The following is a 21,493-nucleotide window of genomic DNA, read 5'->3' on the forward strand; positions in this document are numbered from 1 at the left end:
TGATGATGGCCATTCTGACCGGTGTGAGGTGATACCTCATTGTAGTTTTGATTTGCATGTCTCCAATGATTAGTGATGTTGAGCATCCTTTCATGTGATACCAGTTAGTTTTGATGAGACAATTCAAGGGGATGAATGTGCGAGATTGTATCAGGTACAAGGAAGGAAATATGTTTCAGATGATATTTAATTACTGAATTCCAGCCCTTCCTTTGCCAGCTCTCATGTGCAGAATTTATGGGTCTGTATCCGTATTCAAACTCTTTTTGCCTTAACAATCAAGCATTTAAAGTTAAATGTCTTATATGGTATGTTCTCAAATGAAGTGACTATATTTTTAATATTTTCATATTCAGGGAATTGGTCCACAAAAGTGTGAGTTTATTTAGGAAACATTTACTTTTAAATTTAAAGAACTTGCAGCTTTGCATATATCTCATGAAATCTAGTTGTCAGGGAGCAGAGGGGAAAAGCTCTGGTTAACCACTGGCCAAATCAGATAGAAGGAAGAAAATTCAAAAAATTTCAGAGATCGTGGATGGAGTGGTAGAGGAAGAGAAGATGAAAAAAAAGGGGGATTTTGCAAGTTTGAACAAATTCACTCAAGGTCTTCAGGTTTTAACATAACTTCCAAGACAGCAGCAATGTGGCATAGTTAATTTTATTTTTAACTTTTTTTCAGGTTTAAAAAAGGAGGGTTTAATTAATTATATACAAGAATGAAGCCAGACAGGGCAGGGGGCAAGGAGTCACCGGAGACCACGAGTCCCCTGGGGCCCTCCCCTTCCCCTACCTGCTAAATAGCTGGAACCAGGTCCCAGTCACCACTGGTCCCTCCAGGGCCCTGGACACCCAGCTCCCTGGGTCCTCGGCCTGCGTTCCACCTGCCGCAGGCAGGCACTGGCCAGGGCGGGGACAATCAAGGGGACATTCGGACAGACACGTTTTTATTGGTTGTTTTATGTCAAGCTATTTAATTGGGAAGGAGGGAGATACAGATAACAATTTTCCCTCTTTCTTGTTAATTTTCTTAAACAGAAGATCTTATTTTGTAATAGAATGCAGTAGGGAAGCTTATTCAGTCGACAGACATTCACCGATCACCAAATTTACAGAAAGCATTTTTTACTATGAAACAGAGAAACAAGAACAAATATTGGAAACAAAGGCAGTCGCCCTGGGCCATCATTTTTGACCTGGAGCTATGAATTATTTTGGTTTTTCTTTGTGTGTCAGTATATGGTATTTAGATCTCATTTAAATACGTTATTTAAATATCGTATTTGGTATATTTCTACTATACTCTCCACTTATTATATTAATAGTGAAATACCGATGTATGTTCATCATCCAAATAACGTGACTAGATGAGGTCACAGAGCCTCTACATTTTCACATCTCCAGCGTCTGCTTCCACCAGGGTAGTCCCGCGTCTGCAATCCTGTTATTCTCCAATCACCCTGTTTCTGAAGATGCTTGAGCGGCCTCTACTTACTCAAAAAATTCTGGTCCCAGCAAGAGCTAAAGAATAGAACTTCTCAGCAAACCATTCCAGCCTCAGGACGAACTCCCTCTGTGTGCTGACCCATGCCCTGCACTCCAATATGTTGCTTCTTTTCTTCTCTGAAAAAATATTCCTCTAAGATTTCTTTGTGTCCCTAGAATCTCGTAAATTCCCATCCTCCCAAATAGCTAGGTCTGTGAGAAAATGGAAAACTACGCATGTGTTATTCTTAATTTATTAATTGCCACACCTTTATGGGCAGGCCTAGACCACCTGTATGGAGAATTAGGGCATTTCTGGTGTTGGTTATGGGGGGCGACTTGGCTTGCTGGTTGGAAGCTGGAATGTAAGGGCTGCTCTTATGTGTCCAGGAGAGAAGCCATGAGCTCCCAGCAGAGGGACAGGAATGTCTGAGAGGAGTCCTACTTAGCAGGTGTTGTGATGATACCAGACCTGGGGAAGCATTTGGGCGCGTGGACAAGAGGAACCCTGGGCGGTCTCTCTTTTCTCGGGTGACTATTGCAGTCTTGTGCGATTTACAATAACTTTGGCATTTACTTTGTATAAATACATCCCATTTCACATTAAACATAATCCTAAATATTGTTCCCTTTGCAAATGAGATCTGATTTCCGTTTACAAATGCTTTATCGGTAACTTCGATTTATATAAATTATTCATATTTAATTATTTTCAGTGAGTTACAGAATTCTAAATATTTCTAAGTGACTTTGGATTTCACCTAATAGAACATAGTGCAGATGGGGGGAACAGGATGGTCTGTGAAACTTCCTGAGCTCACAAAGGTAGTGGGTGTAGAGATGGGCGACAGGAGGCCCTGGGCAGAGCACAGGACCACTCCAGGATGGATTCAGAGAAGGAGATGGACAAGCGGTGGCCAGTGAGGTAGGAACCAAGAGAGTGTATGTCCTGGGAGACAGCGGAGGCAGTGCCCCAGGGAAGCAGAGGAATCGGCTGTAGATATCGCTGGGAGGTCAAGGAAAATGAACACGGAGGGTTGAACGCTGGATTTAGAAATGCACCTATCACTGGTGACTTCTAGAAAAGCCATTTTGGTGGAGCAGTGATGGCAAAAATGTACTGGAGGGGTTTGAATAGTGGGGAGGACAGGAATTTGAGAGAAGAAAAGACAACTCTTTTGAGGTTTTAGTTATTAAAAAAAAAAAAAAAAAGGCAGAAAATAGGAGAATAGCCCAGAGGGAAAGCAAGACTTCATCTTGGCTAGATTTGTGTTATTTTATTTTATTTTCTAATATCTTAAGATATTTTTAAGTTAAGAAATGAAAACTGTAAGAAATAACACATTTGTTAACAAGTGTGGGTGGGGTGTGGAGAAGAGGGAGCCCTCCCACACTGTGGGTGGGAATGTAAATTGTGCAGCTACCATGGAAAGCAGTATGGAGATTTCTCAAAAAGCTAAAAATAGAGCTACCATGTGACCCTGCAATTGCACTCCTGGGTATATATCTGAAAAAAACAAAAACACTAATTCGGAAAGATACCTGTATCCCAGTGTTCATAGTAGCCTTATTTACAATTGCCAAGATATGGAAATATGGAAGCAACTTAAGTGTCCATCAAGAGATGAATGGATAAAGAAATATATATATAATATTTGTTGACAAGAGCCCAAATATATATTCCTTTTGGAAATATTTTTTAAATACTCAAATATATTTTAGACCCCAAATTTGTAAGTTAATGCTGTAATTATACTTCTTGTTGTTTTTAACATGCTCACCTTCAATTGCATAATCAGACCATATGAAGCCAACAGCATCAAGTGAAGCTCTTTACTTTGGCTTCTTGGGGATGACTGTAGTGCGGCATCTAGATACACTAACTGTGCTGAGCGTTCTTGAGTCAGCATTTCACTGGTCTGAAATGTGTCCTGGAACCATGGATCTGCATGCCGAATCATCTTGTGAATTGTTTCCTTTTTCCCCACAATAGCTCTGTGTCAACATGACCAATGAGAAGATGCACCACTATATCAATGAAGTGCTTTTCCTACAGGAGCAAACAGAATGTGTACAAGAGGGAGTTACCATGGAAACGGCTTATTCTCTTGGTAACCAGAGTGGAGTTTTGGATTTTTTTTTCCAGGTATTCACATAATATAATTAGATACTTTACAGGATGCATGCATTTAAATATACTGGAGAGAAAGAACTTTCTTTCACGGGGCCTTATTTTGAGGATAGCTTTATGGGAGACTCAGCAATTTCTACTTCACTTACAATCTTTCAGTGTTGATTGAGGAGCAAACGACCTTCCTCTGAAAGGGCATTTGAAGGGTTACCAATTGATTAAAAGGACACGAAGTATCAGATCATTTTGTTATAAAAAATATTCAGCTGCCGTTATGTCGCTAAAACCCTCCTCTTGGCATAGTTAAAAATACCCATTGTACAAATATAATATTTTATAAAGTAACTCTAAGACTAGCAAGACCGTAAAACAAATTCAGCAGAATCTTGTTTGTCTCCAGATTTCTAAGTTTGAGTATGGAAAACCTTGGCAGAAAAAAATATATATATATACGTACGTATCATCTTCGTATTTCTGCAGGTGTTTATGCTTATCTTTATTGTTTCTACCTTACAAAGCAAGAATCTTTGCCTCAATATCGCCATCATAAAAACAAAAATCTATCACACAAACATCAGTCTCTATCTACTAATATAAGGCTTTATATAGATTCACCAATAATATTTCTAAAACACTTGAACATTGTGTAAAACTGATACCATTTAGCTATTGAGGGGAAGAGTATATAATTTTCTACCCTTTATTTTTATAAATGTATACTTACCAATTACTTTATTCATTTTCCGAATATGTGCAATATCCTTGTTTCTGGTACCACCTTGTCCACATTCCTTGTTTTAAGTACAGAAGAAGTTCTCTTCCTCCAGAAAGCCCTCCCTCATCATGACACACATAGTATACAGTTTACCTCCTTAAGGTTATAAGATGGGTTGCCAGTAATATATACTTAGCTGTATATGGGAAGCCTTGGGTACCCACTACCCTCCTTCTCGCTTGCTGCTATGTCCTTGACTGCTAAACAGCGGCCAGCAGAATGAAGTTACTTCTGTCTCTTTGGTTATCATCCTTGGGGTCTCATCGTTGGGATGGTTATTTCAATAGTGGGACCTCATCAGTATGAACTGGAAATGTCAGTGGATACTTCTGCTGTTACTCCTCTTTGATCCCCCCCAAAATGAAATGAAAAGACCTACCAAGTATAGGGTGAAACTTGCATTTTTACCTATAAATAGGTAGGTCTATATACCAGAAAGAAAACATACAACTTTTCTGTAGTTGGAAATTTTATTTTTATTAAGGTGAGAATATATATTTTAACAATGCCAGTGTTTTAATGACTTTAAAATACACTTATTTATTTTCAATTCCTGTAATCGATAAATACTACTGAGGACCAACACGACATCAGAGGTTTGCTAGGTGGTGCGGATACAGCGATGAACAAAAATAGACATGTATTGATAACAAAGACTAATTTATTTTCTCATTGCTTGTATGAACGGGATGAGGTATGCATGAGCAGTAACAAAAATAGCAAATTGAGTAATAGAAGGAAAAAACTCTCTCCTCTTAACTTTCAGAAGCCTTCTGGATTTCTCTCTTTATTGGATGAAGAAAGTCAGATGATTTGGTCAATGGAACCAAGTCTTCCCAAAAAGCTACACAGTCTTTTAGAATCCTCAAACACAAATGCAGTTTACTCCCCCATGAAGGATGGGAACGGGAACCTCGCCCTCAAAGACCAAGGCACAGCTTTCACCGTTATGCACTACGCAGGACGGGTGAGTTCAGAGAACTGAGCAATATATGGTACGCACTAATGGGCCGAAGGTCTTAAGAACAAGCCTAAAAGGTGTTGCTATTTTAGAGTTTTGATCATTGAAACTGGGTGAACAACCCACAAAATGTTTCTTTCCTAAGCCTGATAAGGACTTAGCATCTTCAGAATGTGGGTGATGAAGCATGCGGTATGATTCTTCTCGTAACGTTTCCATATTTATAACTTAATACGAGCAAAAGAGACCTGGATTTAATACAAGAGCTCTTCTGTGAAATTTGGGATATTTTCAAAATCCAAACCAACATTGGACCTCTGAGTTTACTTACCCTCAATATAGTTGTTAGTATTAAATTACTTTTCCTAAACCTAAGGAAGAAAGCAACTCTCCGACCCCTCTCCATTGCCTAACCAGCTTTGTAAAAACATGCTTCCTTCTTCAAATCCTTCAAGGACCGACTCTTATCTGTCTAAAACATGTCACAGTCCTGAGGCCAGCCTCCTATCGGGCTTCTCCCAGCTGGTCCCTGTCACTTCCTCCAAGGCTTACCTGCCCCAACCCTCCTCTGCAAAACCCCTGTTCAGGTTCTTTTTTCCAATCCACTCCCTGTTTTCCTGCAGACCCCTCCCCCCACGCGTGGCGCCTCTTCACACTCAAGCTGGAAATATCCTCCTTGTCTTCTTCACAAGGTCAAATTTTATCCATCTTTTGATGCTCACATCCACATCCCACTTAATCTCCGATCCAGCTTCCATCTATAGTTAATTCTTCCACTTTTGAATCTGTAGCCGCCAGACTTTCCTCCCTGTTTGGGATGTAGCACAAATAACATTATTAGGGGGTGAAATCCCTAGTCACTCTCTCACTCTCAGTGTATTTCAGTTCACTTCAGCCAGTGTTTACTGAGACTCTACTATATGCCAAACCCAGGGCACTAGAGGATCAAAGATGAGCAAACCGTATTTCTTGCCCTCAAACGTGTCACAGTCAAGTAAGGAAAAGGAAAGTTAACAAGTACTTCCACTATAATTTGCTCATAGTAATATTGGTCACGTTAACAAAATTCTCTGTTACCACAAAGAAGAAAGAGTTTATTTGGCTCCAAAAAAGAGTGTAGGAATGTTTTCAAGAGGAGGTAAAATGTGACCTTGGCCTTTAAGGGGGATGCTGAGCTGCCTGAGAGCGCGAGGAAGAACATCCCAGTAAAGACAAGGGCTTTTGACAATGAACGAACCGTGCGTCTGTCTGGATTCGGTTGCAAAGGACAGAATCCTGTGTAGCTGTTCAAGCAGAAAATAACTTCAGTGTGGGAAAATCACTGTCGGGGGCACTCTGAGTTGAACTTTCAGAAATGACCTTAAAACCACCCCACAGGACAGGGCTCCCTCTGTAGTTAGGGCCACGTCTGATCGGGAAGCCTGCAGCCTGATTGAGAAACTGCTGCTACAGGTACTGACTCCCAGTAACTGCTGCCACTTAAACCAGTAAAGAGGCCCATTCCCCGGCCCTCAACAAGGAAGAGTCAGTGGCTGAGCCTGGAGCCTTCAGTGCTGGAGAAAACCAACATCTCCTGGACACGCTCACCAGGTAAAACACAGACACAGCAGAAATGCAGCCTCCCCCACTTCCACTTTCGAAATCTCAGGCAGTAGTTCAGACGGGTGGAAGCTGCAGAACGAGTGGACCCTAGATGCAAAGGAGTCTGGGAGAACTAATATTCGCACTTTCCAACATCTGCAGGACAGGCAGTGACCAGGATAAACCTAACGCTCCACCATTTCCACCCACATCGCAGTTGGGAAATGGTACCAGACGTTTGGTCAAGTCTATGGAGGTTGGTCGGAAAAAAGTCTAGGCAGGTTGTTTGTGGTGAAATCATGAATAAATATGCATGTACGCCTCAGGACTTTGTCCTCTTGACAGTGTTAACTTACCAGATGTTTTTAGACAGGGTGGGGGATGAAGTGAGAAAACCAGAGGACATGATATAGGTAGGTTGGGAAGAAAGGAAGGGGGGCAATGGAAACACTCCGACAAGGACTGCATTTGAGCCAGAGTGGCAGGACAGGGTGGTGGCATTCCCAGGGAAGAGTGAGTGACTGCATGTGTGGAGCCGGGGAGGGGACACAGCTGGAGATGACCCTGAGGGCCTCACCCTGTTGACTGATGGAGGTTGTTTTAGGCCAACCAAGAAGGGAAATCCTGGAGAAGGAGGCTGTTTGGAAGGAAAGATATTCCGCTTTAGATGTTTGGAATTTGAGGTTCTTAATGGAAATTCCCATGAGATGCTGAAATTACTTGACGCTGGGAGGCTGGCTGTTTCTAGAAACCTAGTCATAGTTTGGGAAATGTGTATAATTGCACACGGAGAAGAGGGAGAAAGATGTTAGTAGGAAAGAAAAGTATCACAGAAACGAAGAGAAAAGAGACGTCCGGGTCAACAGGAAGTGAGCCTCGACAGGACACTTAGGCCAGGGAACACCTTTGTGAGAAGTTCTGCTGGGACGGTGCCATGTGATGGCTTAGTGGATGTGGGGAGGAAGTCAGTGGATGATTTTATATAATAGTCTCAGAAATTATCAGCTATCCTTTAGAGTTGAGAGATTTAGCCTTTACTTTTTTTTTTTTTTGCGGTACACGGGCCTCTCGCTGCCGTGGCCTCTCCCGTTGCGGAGCGCAGGCTCCGGGCGCGCAGGGTCAGCGGCCACGGCTCACGGGCCCCGCCGCTCCGCGGCACGTGGGATCCTCCCGGACCGGGGCACGAACCCGCGTCCCCTGCATCGGCCGGCGGGCTCTCAACCACTGCGCCACCAGGGAAGCCCCGACATTTTTTCCAGGGAACACCTTTGTGAGAAGTTCTGCTGGGACGGTGCCATGTGATGGCTTAGTGGATGTGGGGAGGAAGTCAGTGGATGATTTTATATAATAGTCTCAGAAATTATCAGCTATCCTTTAGAGTTGAGAGACCCGACATTTTTTTTATAACAGTAGCAATCTTTTAGTCCTATGTGCAGATTTTTTAATCTATATTTTCTTTATATTAAGAATTTACTAAAGAATACAGAAACAAAGATACTTGCATAATAAAATAACATGTTATCTTACTTTTCAAGTCAAATGTTAGAATGTTAGAATACTTTTCAATTCAAAAGCTTTTGTGTCAGAAATTTTTTTATTGAGGTACAGTTAATTTACAATGTTGTGTTAGTTTCAAGTGTACAGCAAAGTGATTCAGTTACACATATATATATATTTTTTTCAGAATTATAGGTTATTCTAAGATATTGAGTATAGTTCCTGGTGCTCTACAGTAGGTCCTTGTTTATTTTTTATGTAGTAGTATGAATCCTCTAATCCCAGTCTCCTAATTTATCCCCCCCACCTTTCCTCTTTGGTAACCATAAGTTTGTTTTCTATGTCCGTGAGTCTATTTCTGTTTTGTAAATAAGTTCATATGTATCATTTTTTTAGATTCCACATATGTGATGTCATATGATATTTGTCTTTGTCTGACATACTTCACTTAGTCTGATAATCTCTAGGTCCACCCATGTTGCTGCAAATGGCATCATTTCATTCTTTCTTATGGCTGAGTGATATTCCATTGTGTATATGTACCATATCTTCTTTAGCCATTCATCTGTCTCTTGATGGATATTTTATTATGCAAGTATCTGTGTTTCTCTATTCTTTGATAACCCCCAGTGCCTGGGAGAGTATCTGGCACATAAAATGCACCAATAAATATTTGATGAATAAATGAATTATTTGATACTTAAAAATAATTTATTGAATTCATAGGATTTAGTTGAAAAATTACAGTAAGGTCTAACTAATGATTTTGGAAAATTATTTTTCTGTAAGTTTCGTGGAAGCTATCTTCAGACGGTATATACCTGACCCGCCTTGTAAGTCTGTTCGTCTTGTACCTTGAAGATATACTAGATGTTCAATAAGTGATCATTGCATTAAACTGAATGGTGCCAAGCTTTGGAATAAAATTTTGCTTGCTAGTTATTGTATGTTTGCATTTAAAAAGTATTCTACAGGCACCTAATAAAATGTCAATGGTTTTAAGAAAATCTGGGAAAGAACAATGAAGAGTTTGAGTGAATGGAATCATTTCACTGAGTTCTGACAGCAATAAAGCAAAGCAGAGAAAGCCAGTTGATTAGTTGCCACATAGCTAAAGCCCTGCGGAATCACGAAATTTCCCGTAAAAGCACCTTTATATTTTAAAGTAGGATTTTCCATAATTGGAGTCAATTTTGTGGTTTTATAAAAGTCTTTCATTTCACTGAGATGTACTAAAGAGTCTTAGCCCAAGGACTCCCTGAGGACTCATTCACATGTTAAAGTATAGATTCTGTGTAATTTGTGGCAATATGTCAAGCCATATGCCATTCTAATCATCAGATGTAACTTTGTATACTTAAATTTTGAGCTACTGCATTTTCAAGGAAAGCGGCACATTCTGCATTTTATAAATCAGGCGATGTAGCAAAGAGCTAATTGGCTTAAAATCAGCAGGCAGGGTCTATTCTGGACAGTAGGATGAGCAACCCTGAATAGCTCTTTGATGATAAAGTTGATCCCAGAGGAGACCTCAATGGCTTTGGGGTTCGTGGGTTTGTTCGTAGTCTCTTCTTTGGCCAGGTGGAAGTGCTAGAGAGTTCTTATCACCACTTGCCCCTCCATGCCTGGTTTAGCTAGTTTTGTTAGTAAAAACCTGCCATATCTCATAGGAAGGACGATCATTACTGCTGGTGATGATATTGACATCCAGCCTCCCGCCCCCAGAGACCCACACATCTGACTGTTCTGCTCTGACTGCGAGACCCTGTCATGCTTCTGAATCTCATTTGGAGCAGAGGCTCAGAAGTCCTTTTAGAAATGTTTAAGCAACATTATTTAAATTATAGCTGAAGATCTTCCCTAAACACGTTTGAATTTTTCATTACTCCTAGGAGCGTGGTGTATTTTCCAATCTCCATTACAGAAATATTTTAAAGTAAATGGGATGAGGCTGTGCATGAAATATTAACAGGGTCTCTCTAATGAGCATGAATTTGAATTAAAGAAGCTGTGAGTTGTGTGTTTTTTTTATCATTGTTATTGGTTTTAGCAAATTTTAAACCTTAGATGGGGTCACCTGGTTTAGGAATTGCTCTTAAACTTCTTTTAGTGATTTAAATGATGGATAAGCATTAAATCCAGAAGTGTGTCTAATTTTATTGGCTTTTAAAATTCAGAATCTTGAAGGAAAGAAGAATTAGGATTTGGCAAAAGACGTTGGCTCTTAGGAGAGTTGAATTTCCATGAAGGTGATCCCTAAACTCTAATAGGAAATAGTATTTGGAAGTTCCTACATTTTAACGTGAGAAAAGGAAATCGATTAAGAGATAGTAAAGCAAACTGAAGTAATAAAAGTTAAATTCATGAAGACAGAGGTCAAGATTAATAGCTATAAAATATATGACACTTACATATTTGACCTTCTTTGGTATCTGCTCATAAGGTCTTTGTCTGCACGTTGTTCATTATGATCATTTCTTTTGTGGCATGAAGTGATTCTTTTGGGATCTCAGATAAGCGTCCCATTGTGTGACTGGCCTTGATGATTTATGCGAATCATGCTGGTGGTGTCGCTGTTACCTAAGGTGACGTGCCTGTGTTTTAGCCTCCTTCTGTTTCCAAACCCATAAGTACCGTAGTGGATGGAATGGTGCCTGCCCCACACAAAAGACAGGCCCTCGCGCTCATGCTTAGAACCTATGACTGGGATCTTCTTTGGGAAAAGGCTCTTTGCATATGTAATTAAGTCAAGGGTCTTGAGACAAGAAGGTCTTCCTGGGTTATCTGTTGAGCTCTAAGCCCAGTGACAAGTATCCTTATAAGAGGGAGGCCGAGGGAGATTTGAGAGAGGAAAGCAAGTGGAGACCAGAGTGATGCTGCCACAGGCCGAGGAAGGCCGGGAGCCACCTGAAGCTTGGGGAAGCACGGAAGGAGGGCAGGGATGCCAGATTCCAGAGCGGTTGCTGGTTACAGCAGCCCCAGGAAGCTAATGCACGTGTTCATTGGGTCAATGTTTACAGATTAGAAAAGCAGTGAGGAGTTTTAACTCGTAGCATTGTAGTTTTTTTTTTTTCTTTTAACACATTTGATCCATTTGAAAATGACTCCTGCATTTCTCCATCTCTATTTTTGCTCACATGGTTTCCTCACCTGTAATGCCCCTTTCCTCTTTCTTTCCAAATCATACCCATCTTCCCAAGGCCAAGTTCTTGGCCTGATCCTAATTTCCCTGCTCTGTCTCTTCCCTCATCAATAGGCACACCTGATGCTTACCTAGCAGTGTTCAATTTGCAGAGTGCCTGGGAAACATTTTCACCACAACCTTCTTTGTAAATATTACTGTGTCAGTTTTCCAGTGAAGGAAGCCTTGGTGGAGTTTAGTGGTTCACCAATTATTGTACAGTTATGTGTGAGTCTCCTGGGGGCACCATTACGAAGTCCCCCATCCAGCATGGCTTAAAACCGTAGAAACGTATCCTGTCTCACAGTTCTGGTGGCCAGAGTCTAAAATCAAGTGTCCGCGGGTTGGGTCCCTCTGCAGGCTCCGGGAGAAATCTGTTCGAAGCCTCTCTTCCAGCTTCTGAGCTTGCCAGCAGTTGGTGTTCCTTGGTTTGTAGGCACAGCACCCAGGTCTCTGCCTCTGTCTTCACGAGGTTTTCTCTCTGCGTGTGTCTTTGTGTCCCTTTCTCTTCTTTAAGGACACCAGTCATTGGATTTAGGGTCCCCTCCCATCCAGTAGGACCTCACCTTAACTAATTACCTCCACAAAGGTCTTATTTCCATAAAAGGGCACATTCTGTGGTTCTGGGTGGGCGTGAATTTGGAGGGCACACCATTCGACCCACCACAGACCAGTAGGTCACAATACGCTGTCTCAGCTTTCTCACCCCCCTACCGCCGTATCTTTCTCTCTCCACCATGGTGTGTGCTGAAATCTTAGTGTTTATTATCTCAGTCATGAAATCTGTGTTGTGTAACAGAGAAGACGCACTGGGGCACTTGGGGCTCCATTGCTGTGATTTGAGGGGTACACTGACCCTCAGCTAACATACCCATGGAGTTTGTAATTAAGGGGAATATACTTATGAACCTCGTGAACTTGTTCTGAAGGGTAAATGGTGGGCAAGCAGTCAATGCAGGTACAACTGTTTTGAGACGTTGTGTCAAAGATGCGAGTCCTAGTTCCCCAACAACTGCTGAAGGTCTTTCCAGGCAGGAATACCACCATATTTGGCAAAATTTTAAACTCATCAATCGCAAGTATCGAAGTCCTGAAAATATTTCAGGAATCACCTAATCAACTGGCTGTATTGAGAATATTAGAGGCCCAACTGACTTTCTCAAATTGAATCATTGGTAAATGTCCTTGATTAGTTAAGAAAGAGATTTGTTCATTCTTGTATGTTATAAATGTGCTCACATTGCATAAATAAATGTTTTATAAATGTGTTAGAATATTTATTTTTATTTATCATGATGTTATTGATAGCGCTTTAGCGGATGATAAGGAATGTGTAACCACCAAAGTTATAGTATGATATTTTCTTGTACTTCCTATCACACTTGAAAGACTTCAGTGGAAGGTAAGCGCAGGAAATTGAGATTGTCTCGATCTATGGAAACTATAATATTAAAAGAAAAAATATTTAGATAAATGTTTCACCTTATGTTAATGTGGCATTCTGTTTTTCGCTGACTATACAGGTGGTTTTTGTGATGGGTAATGCTGCCTTGATTAAAGATAATTTTTGTAAAAAATTATATTCTTTACCATTTAGCTTTATGACTAATATTTTAATCAAGCATACAGGTGTGTGAAATTTTACTGCAGATTTTTAAAGGTCCTTTCAATATCATTTTCCTTAAGAAAACTGAAGCGCTCTCTGCAACTTACATACATATTCCAAGATGTAATTTACAACAGAAGGGAAATGTATAGCCCATTATATAATGTGCTCGTGGGTGTGTCTTTATGTGGATGGGGTTTGCTTGTATTCATCGAGGTTCCTTTTCCATCCCCCTAGATCGCATCCTGGTGAGGTGGATAAAGTCCTAATCGCAGACTCTAGACCCATTATCATCATGTCACTGATTTCCACAAGCCTTTCCAGGAACCCAGTTACTAAAACATTGCTGCTGATAGGAGTGATGTGGGGAAAAGACTGATTTGTGGCCAGTCTATGAAATACCTGAACTTTTTTGCCCTTCTCCTTGAAAAGGATCTACCCCTACTGCGGAATAAATTAAGTTTGAAGTATGTCGGTTGAGATTTATGGTGTTGCTCAGACGTCTGAGAAGCAGAGATCTCTATCTCATTGAGGCTGCCGTACATTCTAGGTGACAGAGGGATGAAAGCCGACCTCTTTGCCCTCAGACGTATTTACATAACATGTGTGTGGGTGAAACCTTGGTCCCTTCAATTTCCCTGTGTCACCTGTGTCAGGAACACCTTCTGTAGCTTGTCTCCTGGCCTTCACCTCCAGAGATTGGTGGGGGACACAGTGTTCCCAAGAAGACTCTGAAAGTGAACCTTTAAATCAACGGGAAAAGGAGATGAACTCATCAATAAGGAAGTTTCCATTTATTTCCCTCTTTCTTTTCTCCAGGCAGAATCCCCAGACATGACAATGAAACCTGTCTGGTCCAAGCCAAACTGATACTATTAAAGGTTATTTGACAAAGATATTTAGACCCACACAAAGAGAGCTTAATTTACATCTGTGTTTGTTCACCTCTTGGGCAAACTTTTAGAAGAATAAAAATTAACTCCCCCAGGTTCCTTGTACTCCATTTCTTCTATCAATTTCACCTTTGGCATACATTTTTGTAGACTTGATAAATGTTTCCTTATCCAGAGTTTTATTAGGAAGAGAAAATGCAGGCTCTTATTTAGGGAATCTTACCGTTTTTTCAAAGATTTAACTGGTTCTTTTATCTTCACGGGCTGACGGACATTTATAAATAGGGAACTTCAGATTTCCTAGGATATTGATATCTTATTGTTAGTCGATTGGTATTTTTTCTCCTTAAAAGGAACCAATGAAGCATGTTCATAAATTTCAGTTGTGGTAATTTTAATTCAGTGCCCATATCCAGAATCTAGATATCTAGATAAGGACTCTTAACAGTAATACTATGTGCTTCTAATAACTTTCTCTGTTGATTAGTATTTATCAACTTAAAGTGAATCAGAATGAGAGCAAGCAAAACTATTAGATGGAATCACTTAATGGAAAAGTAAAAAATAGAAGCCTCTGCTTATAAATATTGATGCAAGAGAGATCAATTTACCGGTACGCATGAAATCCAGACATTTTTCAGCAGACCTCAGAAAGCTGAAACCAGGCATGAAAAATTATCAGACCCGTTTATATTTACTTATTTCTTTTGCTAAAATCCAGTCTTTACACACATTCTGATATGCTGTGGTGAACTCAAGAGTCTATCTCAAAAGTTGCCCATTTTTATCAGCTGTTAATCCCACCTCTTTCCTAGGGATTATATTTTGCATCATGTAAATAACATGGTGGAGAAGGGGGTTATGAACTTGACTGATGAGTGAATTTACTTACATTCTGTAAATATTGATGATTCCCAGGAGAGTATTTTATGTCTCTTTCTAGGAGTTTATATGCTCTCATGATTCACTTTCGTAGGTGACATGGCTCCCATGTCTCTCCAGTCTGTTTCTCTGTGGGCTTCACACCTACAGGTCTGCTTTTTAGTATCTCTGCTTGAGTGGCATCTTCACGTTAACAGATCCAGTGGCTCACTAAACTAAATTCCCAAACACCGTCTCAACTGACTTCAAAAAAGTAAATAAAACTGATTTGCCGTATTTGTCCCACTTTTCGACTCATGGTAAAATCAGAAACCCATTTAATGTACCAAATTACAAGCTACCCTCTCCCCACTTACCCTTAGAATCCAAATAGCCCTCATTGGTATTCCAGCGCCCGAGGTCACATCACCTCCCCCGCTTGGGTCCCTTCAACAGTCTCCTAACACTAACTGATGGAAGAAATGCGAATTGTGAATAAAGGGATGAATGAATACCTTTACTTAAAGGCATATGAACTGCTTTTATTTCATTTATCTTCTTGTTTCCCTCGTGACACTGTCCAGAATTAAATGTGATTATTCTGATTCGACTTGTTAATAATAGTCCTGAAACAGTGGCGGTGATGCCTGCTTGCTTTTCCATATTTTTACCTCCCAGGTTACCTCCTTTGGTAGAAGAATAAACTCGGATTTCTCTTTTTAAAAATCAGATCTTCCAGATCATTTTAACACTCTTGTTCTTCGTGTACCTGGTAGTTGAATATGCACAACTCGGGAGATGTCATCAGGATTCGATTTTTGTTTTGGGTTCACACCACTTTTTAAAATAGATTCAGCTGGGACAACCCTTCCTTTTAACCAGAGCGAAGCCCAGGCAGCTCCAGCGATATTTCTGGTCTCTTCTAAGTAATAGAAAGTCCTTTATTTGCTTTCATTCGTGCTCACGGACTCAACTCAGCGAGGAGGAATTTCTGGTCCCGTATAGTGATCAGAACCACAAACTTTAGCTGACAGTCCAGTCCCGTCAAGCCTCAGCCCCACAGGAGACACTGTACGGTGGCCTGGAGCATCCTGTTTTCTGTTTATTCTTGTGCTGGGTCCTCTCATTTCGTCCCAATATGGCTTCACGCACACAACTCCTTTCGATGTTTAGGGCTGATGCTGGCTTGGGTGCTTCCATGTGTCCCCGAGACGCTCCCCTGGGGGGGCTTTGAGGCCCTTCCCGTGCCCTTGGTGATGCTGTTCCCCCCCTCCCCCCCCCCAGCTGGCTGTTCCCCGGGGGCCCTGGTTTCTGATGTTCACCCACAGACGCTCTCCACCGGACCCCACTCCTCTCAGCCTCACATATAGCCTCTTGGGCAGGATGTAACCCAACTTGGGATTGTGGACCAGATGAGGAAACTTCATCGCACCCTTTGTAGTTCATCAAAAAACTTAATATGTCCTGCTCTCCACTTTCTGGAGCTGACACACAGCGGCCCTTCCTCCTGCAGCAGGGCTGTCCCTTCCCTCACACGAACCCCATCCTCCTGCCGATTTCTGACTTTGTGCTACTCAGTGGGGGTCGATCACCCGTTCCCAGTGTCTCCCTAAGTGCTGGGACATTGTCCAAGTGTATGAGGGCGTTCCATGAGGTCTCCTCCCGCTTGGTTTAGGTGCTGGGGGAAGAAACTGTGTAAAAGTATTTATGGCCCTATTTGCCTGCTGTATAAAGCAATCACTGCTGTGCACACAAATTGGTGCGAGAGCAATAGATCCATAGATCCACAGACAGACAGAGATGTCCAAGTCAAATACCATACTTAGAGAAATATGTACACACACACACACATATTTAAAGGAAATATCAGTGCCACCAGAAGCACACGTAAGCCGTCCATGCTGTAGTCTGGGGCGTCCTGAAATGCCTCAGTTATCACTGCGGGTAGCTTCATTAGAGGAAGTTGAACTTTTAGCACTTAACCACATGGAAATACAGATTTCCACATCGGAACTACATTAATTAGGTGATAATATAATTAGCAATTCAGTTTGTCCTTTACATTTTACCTTGCAAGGTAGAGCGTCCACTCTGGAAAAGGCTCTCATTCTAATGCAGTGTTTTATGTTACTATGGGTAACGTCTCAGCCCAGTAGGAGAAGGAAGGACAAAGAAGACGCAGGAAGTCTAGGTAGCGAATCCCTAAGTGATGCCACAAAAGGCTCTCCTAAGAATTCTCCACCCTTGTTTTCCCACTCAGGTGGTTTCCTGTTGGCTTCCTGATTCTGGCCTGAATGGAGAATTGGTTGTGACATTTATGTTTCTAGCCTACAGTGCCATGCTCTATTTGTTTCCATTTCTTTTTCTCTAACCTGCGAGGCCTCGCTGCAGGTACGCTGAGACCCCCTCCGCTCGCTGCCTGTGGTTCATTTCACGGGCTGCGATGCTATCTCCTTGCACCCTCAGGCTTCTCGGAACGAGTAGTTTTTATCGCTCTGTCTGCATCCATCCATCCGCCCTTCTAGGACTGCCTTGCTCTCTTGGCTTTCCGTCATACCTTCAAGAGCTTCATTATCTCTCGTCGGGTGTTCTGAACAGTGATGAACACGGTATCTCTCCTTGTCCTTTTGAGCTGCAGAGCAGGTAGAAGCAGCTGAGCTGTCAGCACCAAGACAGGAATAGACAGAGCGAGAAATTGGGGCTGGTGGAGGTCAGCCGGGGGCTAGCCTGAAAAAGAAACTGCTCCAAATTTTCAAGCAGAAGAAAAGTACATGGATTAGGTTCCACAGGAAGAGTTGAGACAGATGGGAGACGATGAGGTGACCCAGAGACGTGTGAAGCAGCTGCCTCCTCTGAGGCTGGAGATGGGAAGGGAGAAGACTGTTCTACGGGAAGTGGAGCTGAGGGCAGCTGGGGGGAGCACGGCAGACTGGCACACCCTCCTTGACCTCGCATGGCCCTGCTCCTGTGTGCCAGCGCCTGGGGCGGGGCTGAGGCCACAGACGTTAGGATGTTAGGCCCCAGCTCTGGCAGACGCCACGCTTTCCTCATCCAGGTGGAGTAAGCCGACTGCTCTCGCTTTAATTCAGGGAATTAAAATCAGAGATGGTGGATGGAGCCACTTCCCTGGAGCTCATTCACCCTTGCACTTCGGTTTCCTTGGAGATTAGCCAAAGCTGGGCTTGACAGCCTCCAGTTGGGAAGACAGTGCATGAGGTTTGGCCTTTTGTAACTTTTCTTTGTGGACCCCGGAGACTAAGTATCTTGATGGATTGTGATTCACACCCATGGCGAAAGTTTTATAACCCCTGTTTTTATATACAGCGCACGTAATTTTCCTTTTAATTGTAGGTATTGCAGTGCCGGGGTGTTACAGCGAGTACATCCAAAAAAGGAGCCCGTGGCCGTGGCTCCCTAGCTTGCACTCTTCTCACTCGGCATCCTCACCAAAGCATTTAGATGAGTGTGCAAACTGCTGAAACGTGAGGAAAATGCTAAATTTCCTTTGGAGCCATTTTATTGAACGGGATCTTTCCGAAGGAATTCTTTGACTGCATGACAATTTCCTTTAAGATTTGTATGGGCCTGTATGCGTATAAATTTCTCTGTTACATGCGTGAGGGATGCTGTCACTTATAGCAGGAATCCTTAAGAGGACAAAAAAAAAAAAAAAAAAAAAAAAAAAAAGAAAACAAGCCTGAGTTTCAGTTATGTAAAGACAGAGGGGGAAAAAGAACATTTATCCTGGCCTCTATCTTTTGTGACTTTCAGGTGTTTTCTCCTTTCATCCCCCAAACAGTAAACCAGCAGGAAAAGGAGGGGTGGGGCTGAGAACAGAGGAGCTGTCCTGAGTGACCTAGAAAGGCCCATGCCTGAAACCTGCTCCTGCCGTTCCAGCAACGCCCGCTACGTCCCTCCCGGGGGGCACAGCTGAGACAGGACAGGCCTTCTCTGTCGCCCTGGCGTCACGGACTCACAGAGCTAGGGTGATTCCTAGGGTACATTGAGTTTTTCTCTTTGCGGTTTTCCCGTTCGTACAGATTCCTCTGTCCGTTTAACTAGGTGCTGAGGCTCACTGCCCTTCGAATCACCAGGAGCCCAATGAGGTGCCTTTTCCCACCCAGTGTTGTAGCATCCGTGGCTTCTATGCAACCTTAGTGCCTCTTCAGGCCAGTGGTCCCAGTGAGGTCCCAGTGAGGCTGAGGCTAGGTGGCTGGTGAGCGTCACGTGCTTTTACTCTTCCAGGGAGACGGCCTTTATTCAGAAGCAATTTCTTTGTAAAGGAATAAATGAATTTTGACCGATGGCGTTACACTACAGGAGGAGAGCCTCCTTTGCGGATGGCAGCTCATTTAGCAGCCTCATAGTTAGATGGCATAGGCGACTCCGTGAGTCCTTCTCGGGGCGGTAATGCAAAAATATTCTGGAACAGGGGTGAGAGGAAGGTACAGGTGAGCATTAGAGCAGATATGGGGGTTGCTGATCAGAAAACGATAGGTACTATGCAAAACTAGGACTAACATACTTTCTCATGCGTCCTCAGAATCACCCAGAGAGAGAGAGAGAGAGAGAGAGAGCGAGGTTGACATTACCATCCATGTTCTGGAGACGAGAAATCAGGAAGGCTCAGTACCTTGATGTCCTTACCTACCAGGCACCAGGACCGGTTGAAGCTGGAGCCCAAAAGGCAGCTGCCGTGCAAGGCTGGTCCTCTTTCCCATACAGCTTGATGCCTCCTACCTAGAGGTGGGCCTTGAGAAGTAGACTTGGCTTTGGCAGCTGGTGAAGCTGGAAAGGACTTTTCTAAAAAGAAAGGGGAGCGCCTGGAAATAGGCCGTATGTCAAAGGATAGTATTCAGTGAGGTGGACATCTTTCTGTAGAAAGTGAGGATCTACCAAGGATTCGACACGAGCGATCATGGAGTTAGATTTTTGGTTTTCTATTCACGTCTTCTTCTGAAAATTAACTTTTAGTTCTCGTGTTAACTTAGGACTAAAAGAAAATGTGTGCATTATCATCATCAGATTATATATTTTTTTAACTGTGGCCAGCTCGTTGGCTATAATTTTTTTTAAGTGAAAATAAAACCAACAAAACCTTTTGGTTACCTTTATTAAAATGACAGTGCGCCCTTTTAGAATGTGCGGTTTGGAAATGCTTAGGCACAGTTCAGATTTCAGTATTGTGCGAAGTTTCTGCATTTGTCTTGTGCCGCCGCCTCCTTGCTGGGGGGAGGGGGTGATGTCAGAGGAGTGGGGGGAGGTCAGGACTCTCGCCACTGCCCAGAGGTAACCCGCCGCAGGTCCCCTCTCCCCACGCCCACTTAGGAAGCAGTAGAGAGGCATGTCGACCCCTTCTACCTGCTCACCCTGCAGCCAGGGAAGTGTGCCTGGAGACCCAGTGGAGACCCAGAACTCCTGCCCACCCAGCGGCAATGAGAATCCCCTCTTCTTTTGTGTCAGAGGAGGTTGAGCGGGGACCCCGAATTCTCCACTTGACGGTAATGAGGCCGTGCCTCTCTTCCCCTGCTGAGTGCCCTCAGAGGAGGTCAGCTAACCAGAAGGTTAAGTGGGAAGCTTCAGCGTCCTCTTCTCAGTTGATAGAACAGCTTTGTGGGAAATCAGAAAGGATGTAGAAGAACTCAACACCATCAACCAACGGGATCTGCTCATTTATAGATGTGTAAACCAAGAGAAGCAGAATACTCATTCTTTTCAAGTCCATGCTTCAAGAAAGACTATATTCTGGGCCATAAACCAAACCTAAAATTCCGAAGGATTGAAATTATACAGACTGGGGCTTTCCTATCACAATGCACTCGAACTAGAAATCGAGAAGAGAAAAATAACAGGAAAATCTCCAAATACCTGGAAACTAAAAAATGCCCTTCTAAATAATCCATAAATCAAAAATGGAGTTTCGAGGGAATTAAAAAATACGTTGAACTGAATGAAAATGAAAATACAACATATCAAACTTTTGAGACAGACCTAAAACAGTGCCAAGAGGAAAATTTATAGCACCTCATACACATGCTAGAAAAGAGGAAAGTCTCAAGTCAGTAATCTAAGCTTCCACCTCAACAACCTAGAAGAAGGAAAATAAAATAAACCCAGAACAAGCAAACGAAAGGCAATCCAAGAGCAAACTGAGAGCAAAATGCGTGGAATTTTTTTAAAAATAAGAGAAAATCAATGAAACAAAGAGTTGGTTCTCTGTGTTTTATTCCCTAGAGCATGGACTTGAGGAGATGGGGAGGGGGAAGGGTAAGCTGGGACGAAGTGAGAGAGTGGCACGGACATCTATACGCTACCAAACGTAGGGTGGATAGCTAGTGGGAAGCAGCCGCATAGCACAGGGAGATCAGCTCGGTGCATTGTGAGCGCCTAGAGGGGTGGGATAGGGAGGGTGGGAGGGAGACGCAAGAGGGAAGAGATATGGGAACATATGTATATGTATAACATTCACTTTGTTATACAGCAGAAACTAACACACCATTGTGAGGCAATTATACTTCAATA

General features: G+C 42.5%; 1 protein-coding gene across 1 annotated transcript in view; it reads left to right on the plus strand.

The window, feature by feature from the left end:
• MYO16 (myosin XVI) overlaps positions 1 to 21,493 on the plus strand; it is a 432,588-nt gene that overhangs the window by 269,697 nt on the left and 141,398 nt on the right. Inside the window, exons 22-23 of the mRNA XM_024123222.3 lie at positions 3,479 to 3,631; positions 5,158 to 5,358. Of these exons, the coding sequence (XP_023978990.2) occupies positions 3,479 to 3,631; positions 5,158 to 5,358 (354 nt within the window). The remainder of the gene's footprint in view (positions 1 to 3,478; positions 3,632 to 5,157; positions 5,359 to 21,493) is intronic.

This window comes from Physeter macrocephalus, chromosome 13, assembly GCF_002837175.3.
Source record: "Physeter macrocephalus isolate SW-GA chromosome 13, ASM283717v5, whole genome shotgun sequence".
Taxonomy (NCBI): domain Eukaryota; kingdom Metazoa; phylum Chordata; class Mammalia; order Artiodactyla; family Physeteridae; genus Physeter; species Physeter macrocephalus.